Source organism: Amia ocellicauda, chromosome 1, assembly GCF_036373705.1.
Source record: "Amia ocellicauda isolate fAmiCal2 chromosome 1, fAmiCal2.hap1, whole genome shotgun sequence".
NCBI lineage: Eukaryota > Metazoa > Chordata > Actinopteri > Amiiformes > Amiidae > Amia > Amia ocellicauda.
Genome location: NC_089850.1, coordinates 43243331 through 43263473, shown reverse-complemented (window position 1 = coordinate 43263473; position 20143 = coordinate 43243331). Strand labels below are relative to the sequence as shown.

The window sequence follows — 20143 nt, the reverse complement described above, 5'->3', positions numbered from 1 at the left end:
TATCATGGCTATAGGTATGATCTAAATTTGCACTTTATTGCCTCTTTTCCCCTTTAAATCACAGAAAAGGGCACATCATTGTTCATGTTATGCTTATTTTATAATATTTCAAAATGTTCCCAAGAATTCTGAGATATATCGAAGAAAAGTGGCTTCAGTTTAAATTGGGAAGTGTAATGCATCCATTTAAATTCCCTTCAGATAAATATGTATTTGCCATGTTTCCTTTGTATTTTCTTTCCAGTCTTCTTAGAATGTCACTTTGTGCCAGAGATCCTTGATGTCAATAGACCACTTTTTGTCTGCTTAATAAGAAAACAATATAACTCAACATTTTTAAATTAATGTTACATACTTCTGTTAAAAAACAAATATCTGCATTAAAGTAAAAGAGTGTCAATATATATATGACTATTGATTGACACTCAAAGCCCAGTTACAAAATGCCAGCTTGTATTAATTTAATATTGTTTAATCTTTGCTTTCTTTATTCAAACAGGGTTTCCTTGGTTAGAGGGTAATTGACTGTGGGTGTTAAAAGCATCTGTAATTTCAAGAGCATGAATTGTATTTATTTTTTTAAATGCCAATAGTGTTACATATTTTATTTTGAAAGATTGTATGAAAAATGCATATGAATTTGTTAATCAATTATTTTTTAAACAATGGTTGACAGTAAATCAGCCATCTTGATTAGCATTGTTAGCCCCCGTATTTTCTAGTGTCTGTTATTAACAATACAGTATAAAATCAACATTTACAGAATTGCCTGAATATTCAGTGAACAAGATCTACATTAAGTCAAAACAAATAAGCCAAAATAGTGTCTTTCATCAGGTTTCCAAGGGTACAGAGGAAAGTTTTTTTTATGAGGTGTAATTTTACATATTTTTACTAAATATATGTCAAGAAGGCTAATCTTGAATTTGAATATACATTCATGTGATTTCTATCCCTTGGGCTTATTTTTAATCAGATTTAGTTGAAGGTCATCTTATTTATAACTAGAAATGGAAAAGCACCACTCCGATCAGCTTTAGCTGGGGTGTTTAATGAAGCTTTTCTCTTAAATTTAAATGTTTCTGTTGCAGTAAACATAAAAATGATACACTTGCAGTTAGATTTTTATGCTAACCTACTAAAACCCTCTCATCCCAGCAGTGTTTCTTGCTAGTAAGATACTTGCATCTTCAAGTAAATCAGTATTTGTACATGAATGTCAAAAATACAAAACTGATGTGACAGTTATTTTCTTATCTGCATTTTACAAATAAATATTTTTTATTTTTAAAGCATTCTTTCCACTATATTTGTATTTTGTGCTTCCCCCACTCTTTATCAGTCTTGTTCATTTCTTTGTTGATTGCATTTTAAGAGCCTGTTTGAATTTTACTGAATTAAAAAATGTTTAACAAAATGTTTTTATACATATTTATACATGTAAATGTTGAATGCCATGTCCCGACGCTATTAAAGTTTTTTTTTTTTAAGATGAACAAATTGTTGGAATTCTTAATAACAAGAACATTATTCTTCTGCATTGTTCACTTGCTAGATCTTTAACATAAGTTAATATGTTGTGTGAAGGTCATGAAGCATAGCTTAGCTGACTCCCTTTTTTGCACTTCCAGGTTTTTTGCGTAATGCTTTTCAATCCTGAATGACATTTTTTGGTTGCATGTGACACTTTTAAAGTGGCTTGTACCACACTTGGCAATTTCCTTATTGGGCTAATATTGACATACATGGGTTATGATGTAAAAATAGCTTAATTACTCTTGGAGCTATTTCCATTGTATGATCAATACAAATAATAATATTTACATATACTTATGCTAATGTACATACTATCATGAACATGAACATGAACACACCTGCTATTATACCACAGCTAACAACCTACTACTGCGATCACTGATATTAACTGGCATATTACCATACAAATAATACATATACAATAATATATAGTGGAGAAAATAGTCAAATGTAAAGTACTTTCAATTCTAGTTATTATAATTGCATAGTATAGGATCTTTAAAAATTCTTGCTGGAAGAATGATGAGTGCAGGTATAGGGGTTGATTGTATTTGTACTTCCTTTCAGCAAAGCATAAAACTCTGTAGTGCTAAACACAGGCTATATTCCTGTACCAAGCCCTTGACAGACCTGATTGCAAAATTCATCTGTGATGCAGTCTATCAAATGTGAACTGCTCGATAACAAGTTTGCTATTAAGAATAAGGAGAAGACTGCTAAGTCAATATGTTACTCAATATATATTTTATTTTTACAATGTTCGCTTAGAATCTCATACAAGGATCATAAGAAGAGTACCTTGCATTTACATTATGCTTTGTTCTCAAGGGATGCTAAGGCTCTTTACAGGTGCGATGGCACTTACCTATTCCAAGCTCTCATATCAATCTCAATCACCTGCAGATTCACACTGTGCCAGGCTAATAGAGCATTTAAAATATGTTCAAGACTGAGAGGCACTGAAGTCTTAATGCAGTCTCTGTGCTGCAATGGAGTCGAGATGAAAAGCCCATATTTCAAGTTCGTGGTGCAATCTTACGTGAGATAGGAGAGGAACTGTGTGTTAAATGGAAAACAAACGGGCTTTTAGGGTTTTGCAGAGATAATGTTATTGAGGAGATATGGTAGACAGGCAGAAGACAGATCATGAAACGTCCCCTTGGACAGTTTAAAACTGCGAGAGTCACAGAAATAAGAGGAATCCTGATACAATCAGCCTACGCTACGATACTTGTCCTTATATTCTATTTTACTAGATCCTTTCACTCTTAATGTTATGTAAAATATACTGCAGGCATTTAACTGAGTAAAGTCCATTAGCAACAAAATATATTGATGAGAGGATTTTAGCTGCTGTTGAATGGTTTTTTGTAATGGATGTGGTCACTTTTTTAGATGCAATAAAATACTATGTGGGTTACAGAGACACATAGTCCGTGATTGATTATATAAACCCTATAACCAAAAGGATGAGTGGTGAAAAGTCATAAATATTAAAAATAACTGTCCTGCATACAAAAGAGCAGCCAAGTGTTCAGCGAGTAGTGTCAGATATTGCAACATGGCAAGATATTTGAGCTAGTGAAGAATATTGGTTAAATAATAACTAGCTTACACAAACTTGTCCAAGGGTTAAACTGTAGTGTCACCCAACAATCTGAGGGGAGAAAAAAAAGTTCAGAACTAAAGTCAGAAGTATACAATGCGTCTCATCAAACATGAATACTTAAGCTGTTTCATACTAGGCCTTTAGAGAATATGGTCAAGAAGTATTATAATTCAGTCAATCCAGAAAAATCCTCTTGGTGATTTCTAAGCAAATATGTACATTGGTACACTTTTTATCTTCCTATATTTGAAATACCCATCAAGTATCCTTCTTCCTCATTGTTTCCACAGATATGAAAAGAAGATACATAGGCCACTGCTATATCCCTCTGGGTCAAAGTTGACTAATACCATGATTCCAGCAGCTTTCAAGGTATTGAGTTCGACTCCATTTGGAAGGCATCAGTCATCTGGATGCCTAAAGCAAAATGTTTATTGACTCAATATGATCAATTCATTTTCATTATCTAATTCTTTCAGAAGAAACTGGATATATGGTAGAGGTTGAAAAATTGGGGTTTTCCCATGGCTGACAGTGGGCTGATGGATGGCCTTGGAAGGCAGTTGGAAATCACGCTTGCCAGGAGGTACGCAGATGTTAAATCTCAATGTCTTGATTATGCTGTTCTGGAAACACACTACTTGGAATAAATCCAGTCTCAATAAATTTGAGGCATAGACAGCTACAGAAAAAAAAAAAAAATCAATACAAAACCCTTCTTTAGATATGCTAACAGATATCTTTGTGACGACTTAAAGAAGCGACCTGCTGATTCATTCTTCTGCACTCTGAGACAATTAACAAATGTAAATTAATACAACAAGAAAGTATTTATTGCAGGTGCCGGGGGGTGTTTGTTAAACGCTCCTCTGATATTCACACTGTCTGTTGGGAAAGACAAGCAAGCTCTAGTTGAATTCACTCCAATTATCAATAATACATTACGAAACTGTCATTATTATAATTTAGGATAATATCCATGCAAGATCGTTTATCATTTAAGAAACCCTTTGTAATTCAAACAAAACTTCAAGAAATAAAAGAAAATGATTTTGAAAATACATGTGTATTGGTGAATCACTACTGGGAAATGACCCAGAAAATGTTGTTTGTGTTGCAGTATAAAGCAGCATTGCCTAGGGAACATATAAAATACACTAATTAGGTCTGGAACAAGTCACACATGTTTAGAGGATATTTTTAAATGTAATCTCGTGAGAATTATTTGTTTATAACTTCAGACAAAGCAAGAATACAATGTAAATATTTATTTTTTGTCAAAGCATCTGGGAAATTCTTTAATCACTGTGTGGCAGTTATGAATAAATTGCTTAACTAGCCCTCAACTTTTTAATTCACTTGCAGGATGCATTTATTCTGAAGGATGGGTGTTATTACCCTGTATCACAATGCCCATAGATATGTGAACTTCAAAATCACAGTCTGCACTGTAGCAACTAAAACCTAATTATTTTTGACAACTTGTTGCTTGCACAGACATGCCATGTGAAAGTTGTTTATTGCCAGACTCATCACAAGTTCACCCAAAGGCCTGAGGGTCTATGTCGGAAATTCTCGCATGAAGAAAAAGGCTTTGTCAACGGGGGCCATGATGTTTTCTGTTTAATCAGAGAATTCTTACTATTTCAGTCCCAAAGCAACACAGTGGCGTTACCTCTTGTAATACGTTTTAAATAAATTATCAAATAACTTCTTCTCAAAGGCTCACCTGTGTGTTCAATGTTGACTAAAGTGTTACAACAGCTCCACTTAAAACAGCTCCTATATCAACAGTACAACAATATAACCACTTTTGTCCAGCAACAAGAAAGGATTTTCTCTGGAACAGATGTTAATAAGCAAAAAAAATAGCAGATAACTATACACCTAAAATACACTATTTTACAAAAAAAGGGAATATATCCAATTAATTTGTTAACACTTGAAGGACTTACATCAAATATCTATGTACTATTCCATAAGAATAAGCTACAGTCTCAGTGCCAACCAGACTGAGTGCATGATTTATAGTGCCAAAGTAGCTGATGCCAATGAGTTTCATAATTCTTGAAACTATTGTATATATCAGCAGTTGTGTATAGTCTATTCCAGAATAGCTGAAGGTCACTCAGTCATGGCTTAGCTCCTAGAAAAGCATGTGAACATTGAACTCACTGGTGTTTGTTAACATTTCATTATTAGTTACCTATAAACTCACAGAGGGAACGAAAAAACAAACTAAAAAAGTAGAACACAGTATAACATTAAATATTGGAGACAGTTTAAAAAAGGTGTGTCATGAAATTTTGTTTCTGTTATTTCATCTGAGGTTAAGTGTTTTAACTTCTGGGGACATTTAAAGGTGTTTGATTATTCTCCTTTGCTGCATACAGCCTCAGATTTCATGCCTGAATCTGTAAACCGAACCGACAGCATTGATTTGCTCCTGAAAAAGAATATGAGTAGGCTGTCTTCTATGCTGTAAGTTATATTGACAGCATAGGGGGAGAAAACCCTTCAGCAATCTGCGGTTGGAAGAAGGTGGTTCTCTGGCGATTGTAAAATAAACAGCAGTTCAAGAAAGTTCTCAAAGGAAACTTAAATGCTAATAATTTACAGACCTCCTGTCAACTTTCTGAAACAAAGTTATTGAACTGCTTCAGTTTGTCTCCGTTACCTAACAGACTACCGAAACAATGTCAGAGAAGCCAGTGTGCATCAATGATTATGAGCAGCAAGCGAAGAGAATTCTCCCTAAAGCCGTGTTTGATTATTTTTGCTCTGGCGCTGATGAGCAAGAGACCTTAGCAGACAATGTAGCAGCATTTTCCAGGTAATTTACTAATATTGCAGCCTAAATGATCCTATTAAATAACAGAGATCAAGAACCTTCTGCTTTTGTGCATAACAAGATACTTCTCATGTGTCACACAGCATGACTGTTCCTCCTTATATTTTGAAAGGAGAGGAATTGATCATATCTATTATTATTATTATTATTATTATTATTATTATTATTATTATTATTATTATTATTATTTATTTCTTAGCAGATGCCCTTGTCCAGGATGAACTGGTAGTTAATTGTCACATCAAACGTTGTACATCATTATTTTACAATGCAATATCCAGAATACTGTACTGTCTGCATCAGTAGATTGGTGTGTATATTTTTCTAAAATGTAAGTAAATCTATGCAACATTTTGGTGCAGTTTGTCATAGGTAATAGTTGTGATTGGAAAGCATTACCAAATGTTTACTAAAAATAATTAATAACTGTAATTCCAATTATACTGGTTGATAATCTTCTAGTAGCTCAGTAGTAGCAGATAAACATGATTAGTTGAACAGTACATACATTCAAAAAATTCAGCCCAACTTCCAAAACTCAATGTTTTATGGTGGGATTTCAAAGCCTAGGCAAGCAAAGTATTTGGTTTATACTTGGAGTTTAGTGTGTGGGTCAAAGGTTTACTTTAATCGGAGTTACTGTTTCATTTGTTTATGTTCTGTTTGGCCATCTTCATTACAAAAACATGACCATGTTGAGAATTGGGATTTCTAACTGATGAATATACCAACTACTAGTTCTAAGGACATTTACAGGCTCAAGAAATCAGCCTGTGAACAGCACCTTCTTGTGGAGGTTTGTTCTCAATATCTAGAGGTGCCTAACCCTGGTAAACTGTATTGAATCGTGAGATATTATGAGGCTTGATTATCCTCCATTGTATTTTATTTTTGTCAGACCTTTTATCTTTAATTTAAAGGCTATTACCACTGTGAACCATTCACATTTTTTTACTATCTTATGATGATCTATTAATTTGTTTGATCAAGATGGAGGCTGTATCCGCGTGTGCTCCGAGATGTGTCCTGTATGGACCTTTCTGTATCCATCCTGGGACAGCGGGTCAGTATGCCTATCTGTGTGGCTGCCACTGCCATGCAACGAATGGCACATCCTGATGGAGAAACAGCCACTGTGAAAGGTACGAGAGTAAGAGCACTGGGCCTATGTGACCCATTACAGTTTATACTTTGCTCTGAAATATAATGCTTCCCTCCTACCTTTTTAATGTTAATAATATGTATTCCACTAGTTGAATATAAGGACTTCTAGATAATATATTTTATTGAAGATTAGGTTTGACTAAATACATAACTTTTCAATGCTGCAGTTGCTGAAATGTAGGGAGTTTACAGATCAATGTGATGTTTGGGTTTATTACTGAAATTGTATCATTGTCAGCGACAAATTATTATTAAGAGTTGCAGTCTTTTCAATAACCTACCAATAACTACCACAAGGTGGTGCTCCAGTACTAAGGGAGCAATACTGCAAACATTTACTTAATTTTTTCAATTACAGTAATGCAAATAACTACACTAACACTAACAAGTTGTAAAGCTAAAGGTAATTATAGTGCATTATAGTGAAAAATGTGTAAGTCTATGTTGTCTGCTAAATGAAGGGAAACAAATATTTTGATAATTTACACTGAACAATTGGTGACATATGATATTAATTAATTAATGTATCATTAATTTTAGGAAAATATAACTTTAGAGCTGAAACATCCAAAGGGCATGCCACTGTAATCATGAACATTTCTGTGAAAGATATTCAGATTTTGTTGTTTCCCCAAATCGTTATCTGTTTGATATGCAGGGGTATCAGTTTGTCTTCACTGGAGATCCTTGACAAGGGCAGACTCTATACATAGTCTATATAAGTCTATTACTGACCTAAGTGTTTCAGGGCACAATGGCTCGGCACCATTATACTTAGTGAAAACACTATGTAGTAGAGTGGGGGGCCTTTACCTGCCTAGGATATCATCCAATCATAAGTTTAATGATGTGATCATTCAAAATTTGAACTGATTTTCAGAATGTGAGAGGAACAAAACATTGTGAAAAACAAAACCAAAAGTCTCGATTCACAGGATGGTGGTCAACTAGTGTATTTAGGATTGAATTGTGTTGCTTAATGCAGCCTGCAGCTCTGCTGGCACTGGAATGATGCTCAGCTCCTGGTCCACCTCCAGTATCGAAGAAGTGGCCGAGGCAGCCCCTGATGCTGTTCGCTGGCTGCAGCTTTACATCTATCAAGACAGACAGCTGACCACAACTCTAGTAAAGAAAGCCGAGGCAGCAGGATATAAGGGGATCTTCGTCACTGTGGACACACCATACTTGGGGAGGCGACGGAATGACGTGCGGAACCGATTTCAGCTCCCCTCTCATCTGAGGTATGAGGACAGCAGAAAAACAAGTACAAAGTGCTTTTCCAGTGTAAAGTACTGGTTAATTGAAAAAAAGACTAAATATTTTGTCAAGCGCAACATATCTGTTGAATTTCATTACCTATTTCTATTTATGTACTATACCAAAGACAATAAGGAATTTGAAATGAAAAGAAAAAATGCATGAACATCTGGAAAGTTTGAGGAGATGAACATAATTAAAAAAAACGTTAATATTAAATATAATATGTTTAGTATATAGTATATCAGCAAATAGCATCACTTGGAATAAATTAACGAACACCATCTTATATATGATCATATGGAAGTTGTTTTCAAAGTAATTACAGGCACAAATCTTGTCTGAAATGTTTAGGCTGAATATCTGCAGAAGTTTTCTTGTTTTCTAAGCTTGATTGTTCAATTTCCCTCTCCTGCCCAATTTACATGATTGGGCCAGTCAAGTGACTGGGACAATGGTATACACAGGCTTATCAGAGTCTATGCACCCAAGAACCCTATAGCATGTTCCTTACCACACATCTTGGATCTTGTTCCGCACTCTCACATTTCGGTTCTGCCTATACACTGGCCATCCCATAATACACTGCCTTTGAAGGCTCTGGCTGGTGTTTTCTCCTCTGAACTGATGTTTCAGCCGCCATCTTGCCACCCCATACACTATTTGAAGTGTATTTTGATGTTTCTCTACCCAGTCATTAAGGGGGTCTTCTGAACACTGCATTTCTCTCTCTCTCGTAATAAAAGATCTATGAGGAGGGTAGGCGCTCACCCAAACAATAGAAAATAAGGTGCTTAACTTGAGGTCTCATTTTCCTTGGTGTTAAGTGCAAAAATACCTCTCTCAGACACCCAGTCCCTCTTCTCTTCTCTTTCTGGTGGCAGTGTTCATAAAAGACCATATACTCTGTGATTGAATCATTCACATTACTCATCCCCTTGAGGGTGGTATGGGGTTGTTCTGCTCTTTTGGATGCCATAAAGTTTACACAGATTAGTTCAGCTTCAAAACACTGACTTTGGTTCAAATGAATACCTCCAGGAACTCAATACTTAAACATCCATTCTTGAATCAATGCCTGGGCCACTATCATTGCCTTCCTGTCTTTTGTTGGGACAGCCACTGTAAATCTTCTTCCCAGTAAACAAGCACAAGACCTTTCTACCACAGTAAGTTTACACACATTTGTTCATATTTCTCTTAAAATACATTTTGTCTGTGGTCAAAAACATTCTTTTGCAACCTAGCAAATGGCTGTTTGCCACCAAAACCCTCCTGTAAAATGTTCAATATGCCCTTAGGGTTTTTCTCTCTGGTGAAGGACGATAACTAATTTCATCCTTTGCCTCCCTTTCCAAGTGTTCATAGATAAAGTCTGGCTCTTCTGCAAGGGACAGACATCATAAAACACATTTTACATCATCAACCCACTCAAACACAGAGATGTTACCACCAGATTGACCATTACATGTTTTACATTTATTTTCCCTCAGGACATAAATAATAATATCCCCATAACTTGTGTGTGAGTGGTCTGAAAGACTGGGGTTGAGTTGAAGCCAAATCCATCAACCTATCACTCTCATTCCTTAGGGCATCACTGTCAGCTTTTTCCTTAACTAGCCTCTCTTTCAAGGCTAGTTTTAATTCAACCTGCAGGTTCTTCATCAACATTTAAAAATAAGGGTCTATAACTCCCCATTGAGAGAAAAACATATAATCTTTATAATAGTATAAACTTTAGAAATCATGTCCTCCAGGCCTTCCTCAAACTGTGGTCCAGTAGGTTGAGTGGTCTGGCTTCCAATTCGTGTCACAGTGTTAATTTACCATCATAAACACCTATAACCTCCAGCTGCAACCAAACAAATAACAGCTTCAGGTGTTCAAAATTATCCCATCTTCGCCACCAAAATTTCTGTTGCATAGGTACAGTAAAGCTTTCGATAAAAGACGACACCAGAGTACAGTAGAAAAAAAAAGAGGATATTTAGAGGATAAAAGAAACCCTCCTCATACTCACCACAAATAACACAATCCATCCCATGACCGTGAACCACAAGCTTCCATTAACGGGTTTCAATCCCCTTTTATAGAAAGATTTCAGGGTCTTAGTTGTTAACCCTTTATTTTGCTTACATTATTATTTCAGAACTGCTATAAGCTGTATTTCACATTATGATTAATTCAGAACAACTGCATTACAAGTCACCAAGACTTACATAATGCTTTATTTCTGGTAATGCCACCCCTTTACTCCTGCCCTGGCCCTTAAGGGCTTATGAACTTCTCAACCTTATGGATATCTTTTTCTTGGCTTCTCAGATCAAGATTATGAAGTGGCAACAAGGTGCTATTGAGTAGAGAGGGTGTGTATTTTGGAAAAGGTATTCCTAGATTTCCCTCCAAGAACAACAATAACAGATTCGGACTAATTTAATTTTGTAATTATGCTGTGTTGATTTTGTTGTTTTTTCCAGGATGGCCAATTTTGAGACCTCCGATTTGGCGTTTTCTTCAAAGGAATGCTATGGCGAAGATAGTGGGCTGGCTGTTTATGTAGCACGGGCAATTGATCCCTCTCTGAAATGGGAAGATATTGCGTGGCTGAAAAAAATTACTACGTTACCAGTAGTAGTGAAAGGAATTTTGAGAGGTGAGTGCTTTTCTGAAATGAAAGCATTCTGGTCGACAATGGTCGCACTACACTTGCTATGCCTATTGGAAGAAACTTAATTCTTGATATCACGTGCTTGTCACAGGATTGCCAGCTCACAGAGTAACACAGCTCATTGTACAGAGCTCTGTACAATAATATTAATATTTACACATTTATTTTTTTACCTTCTATGGTGCTATGCCAAATACAAATTTGGCAGCTTCTGAATCTTTGGCTTGAAGCTGATCACAACTGCTGGGGATCCATGCTGGCATTGCACAAAAAAATGATCAACAGATATATATAGTCCCCCAAAGATTCAACCTTGAAGAATATTTACTATACTAAACAATCATCTCAGCCAAAACAGCAGTGAAATCAGACTCTCAGCAGGATACGTAACATGCACAAAACAGAAAAACAGAAAAAACAGATGACATAAACTGCCTCTTGGAATTATTTGGGATTCAGAATACATATTGGAAGCTATTAATGGCAATTTTATTTGTTTTGAACGTATAACTGGAAAAACATATATCCAGGCATAGGAGTGTCAATAAACTGTGACCACTTATTGGACAGTGAAAGAGTGTGTACCCTTAGAAACACTATGAGAAGACTAAGTCTCTGTATCTCATTAAATGTCTTGTCTGAGCTGGGTATTTCCATTAATGACCAGAAAATAAAGTGACCATTCTGAAGTTTGTTTAGTTAAAAATAGTTAAGAAAATAAAGAATAAAAGTAGCATGCACTTTCAATTATCTCCGTACTTGCTTGTAGATCCTGACTTTCCATTATGACCTGCCAAATGTTTTTTTTTCTTCTTCTTCTTCTTCTTCATGGAAAAAGCAGATATGAATAAAACGTTTCATCAAGTTCCCTCCATCAGGTAGCCTTTGCAGCCCCAGTCAAACACTCTCAGGCCAAGAGGAGGCTTTTCCTATTCACCAATTTCCATCTGTCAGACATAATAGCATTTGGAAATGGATATTACATCTTTAAATATTGCAAGTTTTCAAAAGCCCCATGGACAAAACGGCTACTGTAATACGACTTCAATTACACAGAGATGCCGACTGCCAAGAGCAGTATTTTACCTCTTAGGCTTCTCAACACACTTTCAAAGTCAAATAGACATGTGATACGTGATGCAAATATATCACATTTCAGTGCTTTTTTAACATTATGTGAAAAAAGGAAAATGCCAAGACATTTTCAGGAGTAGTAACTTTTTCCTGTTAGTCATACAGATACTGTGCTTGCTGAGAGAGAAGGTGCAAGTGGTTTACCACAGACATTTTTAAAACAGGGGCTTCTATTTAAGTCCTGTTAGACAAAGGTACACTTTTCCATGGTCAATGACTGATTTTAACTACACAGTGAAGAAATGCTACACGGAAATCTTTACAAGCACAACGTATGAAAGACAAGTATATCAACTTATGTGGAATTTATTTTGTCCTCACTATATGAACAGCATTACAATCATACTTACAGCAATATGTGTGAGTAACTGGGGTTTAGTAAAGAGAGACCCTCACTGAACACAAATGAACTCTAATTATTTCAAGTTTACTGTTTACTGCAGTCACTGATAATGAAAATAGCAATCTTCCATATTAACCAAAGTCAAGTAAACCTATTTATTTATTTGATATTGCTTATCTCATATCATTTTGGTTAATGAGATTTACACCATCCAACCAATGCTTTTTGCTACTAAAAGGTCTGCTGTTTGTATTTATAGATACATGAGATAACATCCAATTAGATTAGAAGCAAGCACTAGCCTGACAGAAGAGTTTCCACTGCATTTTTCATTTTCAGCCCTTTTGGAAGCTCATGAAAACAAGCCTTCTTCTCAGATGCTATAATTTTCACGATAGTTGCCATAATTAAATGTAATTTCTGAAATGCGGAATCTTTGACTCTTTTAGCCGATGATGCGCGAGAGGCTCTTAAATATGGTGTTGATGGAATACTTGTTTCAAACCATGGAGCACGGCAGCTGGACGGTGTGCCGGCAACTGTAAGTAGCAGCAAAACCACATCAAAAGTAAATGGGAACGACTCTGTAATATGCTTAATTGTCACTTGGAGTGTGGGATTTTATATTAAATGCTTCTCGAATTAGAGGTGAGGGCCGTAAAAGCGGTTTGTAAGTTTGTGCATTTCCATAATTATCAAGTAAACTGGTGATTTATCATATTGCTATTTTCTGCTTTTCCCCCATGGGTCTCTGCATTGAAGAGCACTTTTTTTGTTCTGATGCTGCTGAAGTCTCTGAAATATCAATACAGTTGTAATGCTCTGCACTGCACACAAAGAATGAAAGGGTATCGCAGCTCATCCTGGTGAAGTTAATATTATTTGTCTGAGCAGATTGACATCCTCCCAGAGATTGTTGAAGCTGTTGGAGGGAAAGCAGAGGTTTTCCTTGATGGAGGGGTACGCAAAGGCACAGATATCCTGAAGGCCTTGGCATTGGGTGCCAAGGCTGTATTTGTTGGACGCCCTGTCCTCTGGGGACTAGCATGTCAGGTAGGGTTTTTTCCAAAGCATGTTAAAAAATGTTATTGAGAATATTAAGTACAAAAGATAATCACTTGAAAGTCATCCTCTTCATTCAAGGCCAAAATCTGTAAAAACAACATCCCACATGTATAGGCTGAAACTGGTCACACTTTGAAATAATGGGCACTATTGACTAATGAATATGAATACGAATACCATAGGATTAACACATTAATTTGTAATACTCTTCAGCTGATGTTAATCACATGTATAATAAGGTTAGGGTTCATACGATCAACATCAGAAGTTAGATGACATTCATGAGTTATTTATGTGTTAATCCTCATTTTAGGGAATACATTTTTGGCTTATGCACAATTCTCAAGTCAATTACAAGTCAACATTTTTATAGTGCAGAAAATAACAGTTTTTTTCATCTGTTAACAGGGTGATAAGGGAGTGAGTGAAGTTCTTCAGTTGCTCAGAGAAGAACTTAGTTTAGCCATGGCCCTGGCAGGTGAGCTTGATTTGTGATTTGTTTATTTCAAATACTGACATTCCCAGCTTTATCTCTTTAAGCATTTATATATGTTTATTACACGTAAAGGTTAATGCATGTTATTGGTTGCCAAGATGAACTCAGTTTGAAGTAGTTTATTAGTATGCAAGCCTCATGTCTAAACATGGTTATGTAACACAGGTCGCGTGTTGCATTAATATGCAGTTATGTTCCCATGCCATGTAAAAAACACAGTCTATGTATGTATGTATCTTCCAGCAATGTACTAGGTTTAACCAATAGTTCTAGGTCTCAGCAATAAGTTCATGCAGTTCTTCAGCACTTTTTTATTGATGATAATGAGCTTTTACAATCTAGAATGTAAGACCTTATATAGTGCTTACTGTATCTCCTATACACTTGTGTAGATTCTAAATTTGTAAAATGTATTATGCTGAACTTCACGTATTATTGCTCTGATATTTTCTAAGTCGCCCTGGACAAGGGTGTCTGCTAATAAATAAATAACAATAATAATAAATAATAATAATGACACACATGAAACATGAAGTCCTTTACAGAGTTTGTCAATTACAGGTGGAACTGAATTTTTTTTTCTTATGATGTTTCAATGTAGCAGTTTTGTTTGTGGGATTGCTCTACAATACTTCTACAAAACTGCTTGGTTATACATCAGACAAAATATGAGACCACCATGTAATTCTTCTGAGTGTAGTCGTCACTGATTTATTTAAACCACGGTACTTATGATGTTATACCCTTCATGTCTGAGTTACTTAACATTCATAAACCTTGCTAAATCCCAGATATGGAATTTAACATTATTGAGGGCCTACACCAATACTGTTGACACTCTGTAAGAAACCCAGATGGCCTTAGCTCTGTTCATAGTTATAGTGCACTGGAATTTGGCACACTTCACTATAACCATAAGAGACCGAAAAGTGAAGTGCGGATTATGTTCTCGTTCTTGTAACATGGCTTCTTCTTCCAAATCTCAGGTTGGGCTCATCAAACAAGCCATGTAGAGCAATGTTGCATATATGAATTCAAGTGACTTGCCATGAGCTTAAGTCCTGCCATCTGATTTGATGTTGACCATGCCATGCTTCTTATAATTGCTGCTTTCATTCATGTCGATATGTCAGGAAGGTTTATTTTATGGTGCATCAAGCAGTGGTTTCTAAATTATTTTTATGTTATTTTTTATTTCTGTAGGATGTCGTACAGTGAAGGAAGTTGACAGGTCCATTGTGAGAAAATCTGTACTTCCTTCACGGATTTAAGAAGAACAAGTTCACTGCACAGTAAAATGATTCTATGGAAATTATCATATCATTTTTGTCTTTGTTGAAACGTTCCTGTATAATAAAATATAGCAAAGTCACCATTTGCATTGTTTATTCTGATACATGTTTGGAAGGTAAATCTTTTCTCAAGATGGGAAAATGGGCACAACCACTTCCTAAAGACCTTCAACAACATCAGTTTCTCTGTAAGGGAATTACCTTGTATAGTAATTATTTAATGTAATCTTAACTGACTGAATAATCTTCTGAAGACTTACGTGGAAATAACCAAATGTGTTGATAAAAAACAGCTTTCTAAGTCTTACAAAACAAGACATGGGTTATAACTTGCTCCAGATTCACTGAAGTTTTTTTTTTTTTTTTTTAAGCAATGGGACCTTATACCCACAGACTATTTTTTCTATTAAGGAGTAAATCCTGAAGCTTACAAGGATTGCTATCTGTAATTTAATGAGTAACTAGTTCCCTGTTCCCTATTCAGTAAATGCAAAAGATAGCCATACTGATCTATTTGGATGACTTATCAGTGTTGACGGAAGCTTTAAGAGTACAAGGTCCGCAACTCTTTGCAAATAGGGATAACATTGCAGTCATACAGCTCACATTAATCAATGACGTTTGCCTGAACTGGAGGCAACAATTTAGGGTAATCCTGACAGATTTACTTTAGGCATTTTGGAAACCGCATTTCCCATAGCTTGCAACACTTGGTATGAAAGTGGCGAAGAGCAGAATATGACATTATACAGAAACTATTTGATTAGTTTCCTTGATACTTCATAGGGTTATGATTCAATACATATTATAAGACATTCAGTGAGTTCCTCATTTTTATAGTGTCCATGTTTTTTTAAAAACTGCTATTTTAAATGAATTTGCTATTACAAAATTCATTCAACTTCCAGGGTAGAATTCTCAAATTTCTGTATAGGCAGGAAAAAGCACTTTTAAGTATCATAAAATTATAGTGAATCTCTGAATTTACTCCAATTCCTTCTGTATTGACTGTTTGCAACAAAGCAAATGCAAAATATGCAGGACCTGTCGATCATATTCTCCTATACTCTTTAGAAATATGCCATTAAAACCCTCTGCAATTTCAATCAATGAGGGTCTCACAACCACGTCCTCCAACGCAAACCAACCCTCTTCTGAACATGCCAGCCTTCCGTCTGCTGCGTCAAGGCCACAGAAAAGTTTAAGGTACCATAAAAATATTTTCTCAGTAATCCCAGGGTAAATATCACCGAGACAGCATCTCTGCTTTATGCATTAAATCTATGTTTAAAACTTGACTTAAAAAGGTTATATTTAGAAGACAGGTAGTGTGTGTGAGCTGCAGGCGGGTGATGAGGGTGGCCCCAAACTGTGTTTTGGACACTGCATTTTTGTCTTCCTGCTCTTTTGCACACGGGCTTGAAGGAAAGCCATTTGGCTTCATTGAGAACATTGTAGCTACTGCTAGTATCAGCTGATGAATATTTATATTATCCCTGGCAGGACCCGAAAGGCAAACAGGAAAAAAAAAAAAAGAGGTTCGGAAAGGTCATATGAACTCTATGGGATTTCTTTACCAACACTTTCCATGGCTGAACAGTGACTTCTGAATGAATCCATTATATGCGTGGTCTCGGCACAGGAAAACAAACTTTGTCAAGACCCTGTTCATTAGCACCTAGTACTTTGTTTGAACCTTGTCTCTTAGCTGGGGCCTAAAAGGGAAACCCTTTTCCAAAATCAAATGTACAGTATATGGAGCCGCCACAGGGGTTTTCCATTGCAAATTGCTCAGGACCAAATTAAAATCTCCATGGTGCAATAAAAGACTAGCATAAGCAAAGGGAGGCTGGGAAGTGTTTGAAGAGCATTAAGAAAAATAAAGTAATTGCCTGCAAATCTGGCAAGGCCAAAATTACAGGTAGCGCTCAACTTTGAAACTGTCCGTCAATTTTTTATATATTTCAATGGCTATTTATATTATGGCAAACAGGCCATTAAATTTAAATATTCTGATATTCAATACTTTACATAACCATAAGCATATAAATTACTACCACATAGAACACATCTTAACCCAAGACATTGTTTGAGTGTTTGAGTGGGTTTTGCACTTCTATTAAATAGATTAACATGAAAGATGTATTGAAGTAAAGTCATTTACCAGTGGATCAAGAACAAAAGTGTCTTTGTCTTTCTCTAAATTCCAGTTAGATCTATTTTATTTTTCATTTAAGATGTGAAATAACACAATGCACACAATCTGCTGGTAATAAGGAACATCCTGATGCAAAGGGATACCTGTGATCGTGTTGCTGTGTTTTTCTTGGCTCAGCATGACTTTAGATCTTTGTAAATATCTCTCCCTTAACAGCACCCTGCACTTTATCAAAATAGTGTTTGTGTTCGGATTTAAAACAGTCTCCCTTCAGAGCCTCTCACATCTTTAAATACTTCTTCACACACCATTATTTTTCCAGACATAACCCTCGTAAGATCTGACCAGGAGCAAGTTTGTGTTTCTTCAGGCTTTTGAAATTGTTTGAATAAACAGCTGTGTTGGAACACATTTTTTGTTTTGTTTTGTTTTTGGAGGCCATCTGCCATCACAATCTTTTACTACAGAAAATCCTGAATGTTTTTATTATTATTATGATTATTGGATAATAACACATGGACTTAAAAACTCCTAATATGAAATGTACTTATTTTTCTGATAATATTAAAAAATAATTATTTAAATGTAACGTATTTATTTCAAGGATGTTCATTTGAATCAGTTTATTTTTCCTTTACTCAAATCATAGTATATAAATAAGAAGTAATGTGTGCCTCCCAAAGAACCTAAAACTTTCTGCTCCAAGCCGTTTACTTTGGATTATAGAGTAAGGAAATGAAATTAAACATTTTTAAATAAGCAGTATTGGGTTGCAGATTGTAATATGCTCCATTAACCTGCAGCAGGTGGTGCTGTTGTATATAAATTAATTTTGTTTTGGTCCACTACAAGGGAAAACAAATGCTGATAATTTTGCAAGTATTATGCATTTATTCAGTTATACTACTTATTGTGTAATTTATCATTATAAGGCCATAATAATTGTTTAAATCATTATACTTGGCAATTTTAAATGTAATAAGCATTTTTAAAGTATACACTTACATTTAATGTTCATATGGTTGCCTTTATCTAAAACAAACCAGGTTTTCAGTCTACACACTATATATTTTCTCATAAAGCTTACTTTTATAGCATTCCATCATTTTGACATCCTTAATTTGTATGCTCAGATGAAAAATATGTTCAGTTTGTTAGACTTAAATATAAGTTGATGGTACAAAATTAATATTTCATTTTCAAGGCATGTTGTGCTTTTGATCACAGTCATTTTATTACACTCAGCCTAATACTTATTTTTATTTATTTCTGTGTGTATCTGCGTGGGTGTGTATGTCAAAACTGCTCCCAGTATTACACCACAGCATTTTTTCAGTTTCCTTATAGAAAACCATAACATGTAAACCATAACAGCAACAGTGGTAATGAATTGTATGCTTGCATTTGGATGTTCCCATCCTATTAGTGTTATTTAAGGTTCAGACTATGGTAAGATATTGGGTTTGGCCAGGGATAGATTTCCCAGGAAATGTAGACTTCCATTTGGATTAGGGTTTCATTTCTAAGTTAACTAAAAAGGACTGAACATCCCTTTTCTTTTCTATTTTAGGACAATAATGTAGCAGGTATTTTAACCCTACTCCCAAATCAACCCTCACACCAGAGCCACCTACTCATGTTATTCTATCACCTTAATCTCTAAATCTAAACCTTCCTAATACTAACTCTAACCTAATCCGTCACCTATCCCAACCTGACAAAAACATTCACTGATACAATGAACATAACCCAAAACCCTAACTGACAACAAAACTACTAAATTAAACAAATAAACAAAATAACATTAAAACGTCCCTTCTACTAATGGGAGTCTGTATGAAACTGTGTATATATATATATATATATATATATAGAGAGAGAGAGAGAGAGAGAGAGTTTTTGACTGTCATACGATTCTGATTGTATTTCTATACATTTTTATAAATGTATTTGCACTTTCCCTGCTGTTTAATTCAAAGATCATGAAAATGTATGGCAAAGCTGGTGTCCACTAAGGAGAAGTGTAAATTTGTAAATATGATAAAGACCCTAAACACACAGCCAAATTAAACCTGCAAAACATTGAAGGTCTTCTGAACAAAGGCAGCAGGTTCTGGCATTGACACTGGCCTCTCTAGATGTCTGGGGACTGCATGATTATAGAATGGCCTTTGAGAGTCCAGTAAATATAATTGTATTATTTTGTTGTCTTGTTTAAAAGCTTGCATGCAGAAATTTGTCTTCCAGATGACCCTTTGTTTGCCGAAAGCTGTCCACCTGAAAGATGAAGTTTCAGTTCAAATATTTTCACTACTGTTATGTTGTTGTGATTGACCTGTATTTGATGTTGCAATATGACACATTTTTTGCTGTTTGGGTGATTAAACTCTTGGTAAAAGGTGTGGTTGACTTTCCCGGAATGTTGTACATTTCTTGGTTATCTGCTGCCCGTCAAATCTGATCTTAAATCTTAATTATTTGAAAGCAGGCACACATTGTCCTTTGTTATATATAATTTTATGTCTGCTTAGGGCTTCAATCTGTTATTGGGAGGGGGTGTGTTTTAT

At 35.4% G+C, this 20143-nt stretch overlaps 1 protein-coding gene across 1 annotated transcript; it reads left to right on the top strand.

Annotated features, from left to right (window-relative positions):
- Nucleotides 1-5668: 5668 nt before the first annotated feature.
- hao1 (hydroxyacid oxidase (glycolate oxidase) 1) lies at nucleotides 5669-15498 on the top strand. The gene is made up of 8 exons (XM_066705800.1): nucleotides 5669-5978; nucleotides 6987-7138; nucleotides 8146-8401; nucleotides 10898-11073; nucleotides 13015-13106; nucleotides 13460-13618; nucleotides 14039-14108; nucleotides 15330-15498. The coding sequence occupies exons 1-8, from the start codon at nucleotides 5842-5844 to the stop codon at nucleotides 15395-15397; spliced, it is 1110 nt and encodes a 369-aa protein (XP_066561897.1). The 5' UTR covers nucleotides 5669-5841; the 3' UTR covers nucleotides 15398-15498.
- Nucleotides 15499-20143: the final 4645 nt, after the last annotated feature.

Excerpts from the sequence above, each read along its gene's own strand:
- hao1 (XM_066705800.1), top strand. The coding sequence starts at position 5,842 with ATGTCAGAGAAGCCAGTGTGCATCAATGATTATGAGCAGCAAGCGAAG. Across the intron at positions 8,402-10,897 it reads CAGCTCCCCTCTCATCTGAG|GATGGCCAATTTTGAGACCT; the intron begins GTATGAGGACAG and ends TGTTTTTTCCAG. Across the intron at positions 11,074-13,014 it reads AGTGAAAGGAATTTTGAGAG|CCGATGATGCGCGAGAGGCT; the intron begins GTGAGTGCTTTT and ends TGACTCTTTTAG.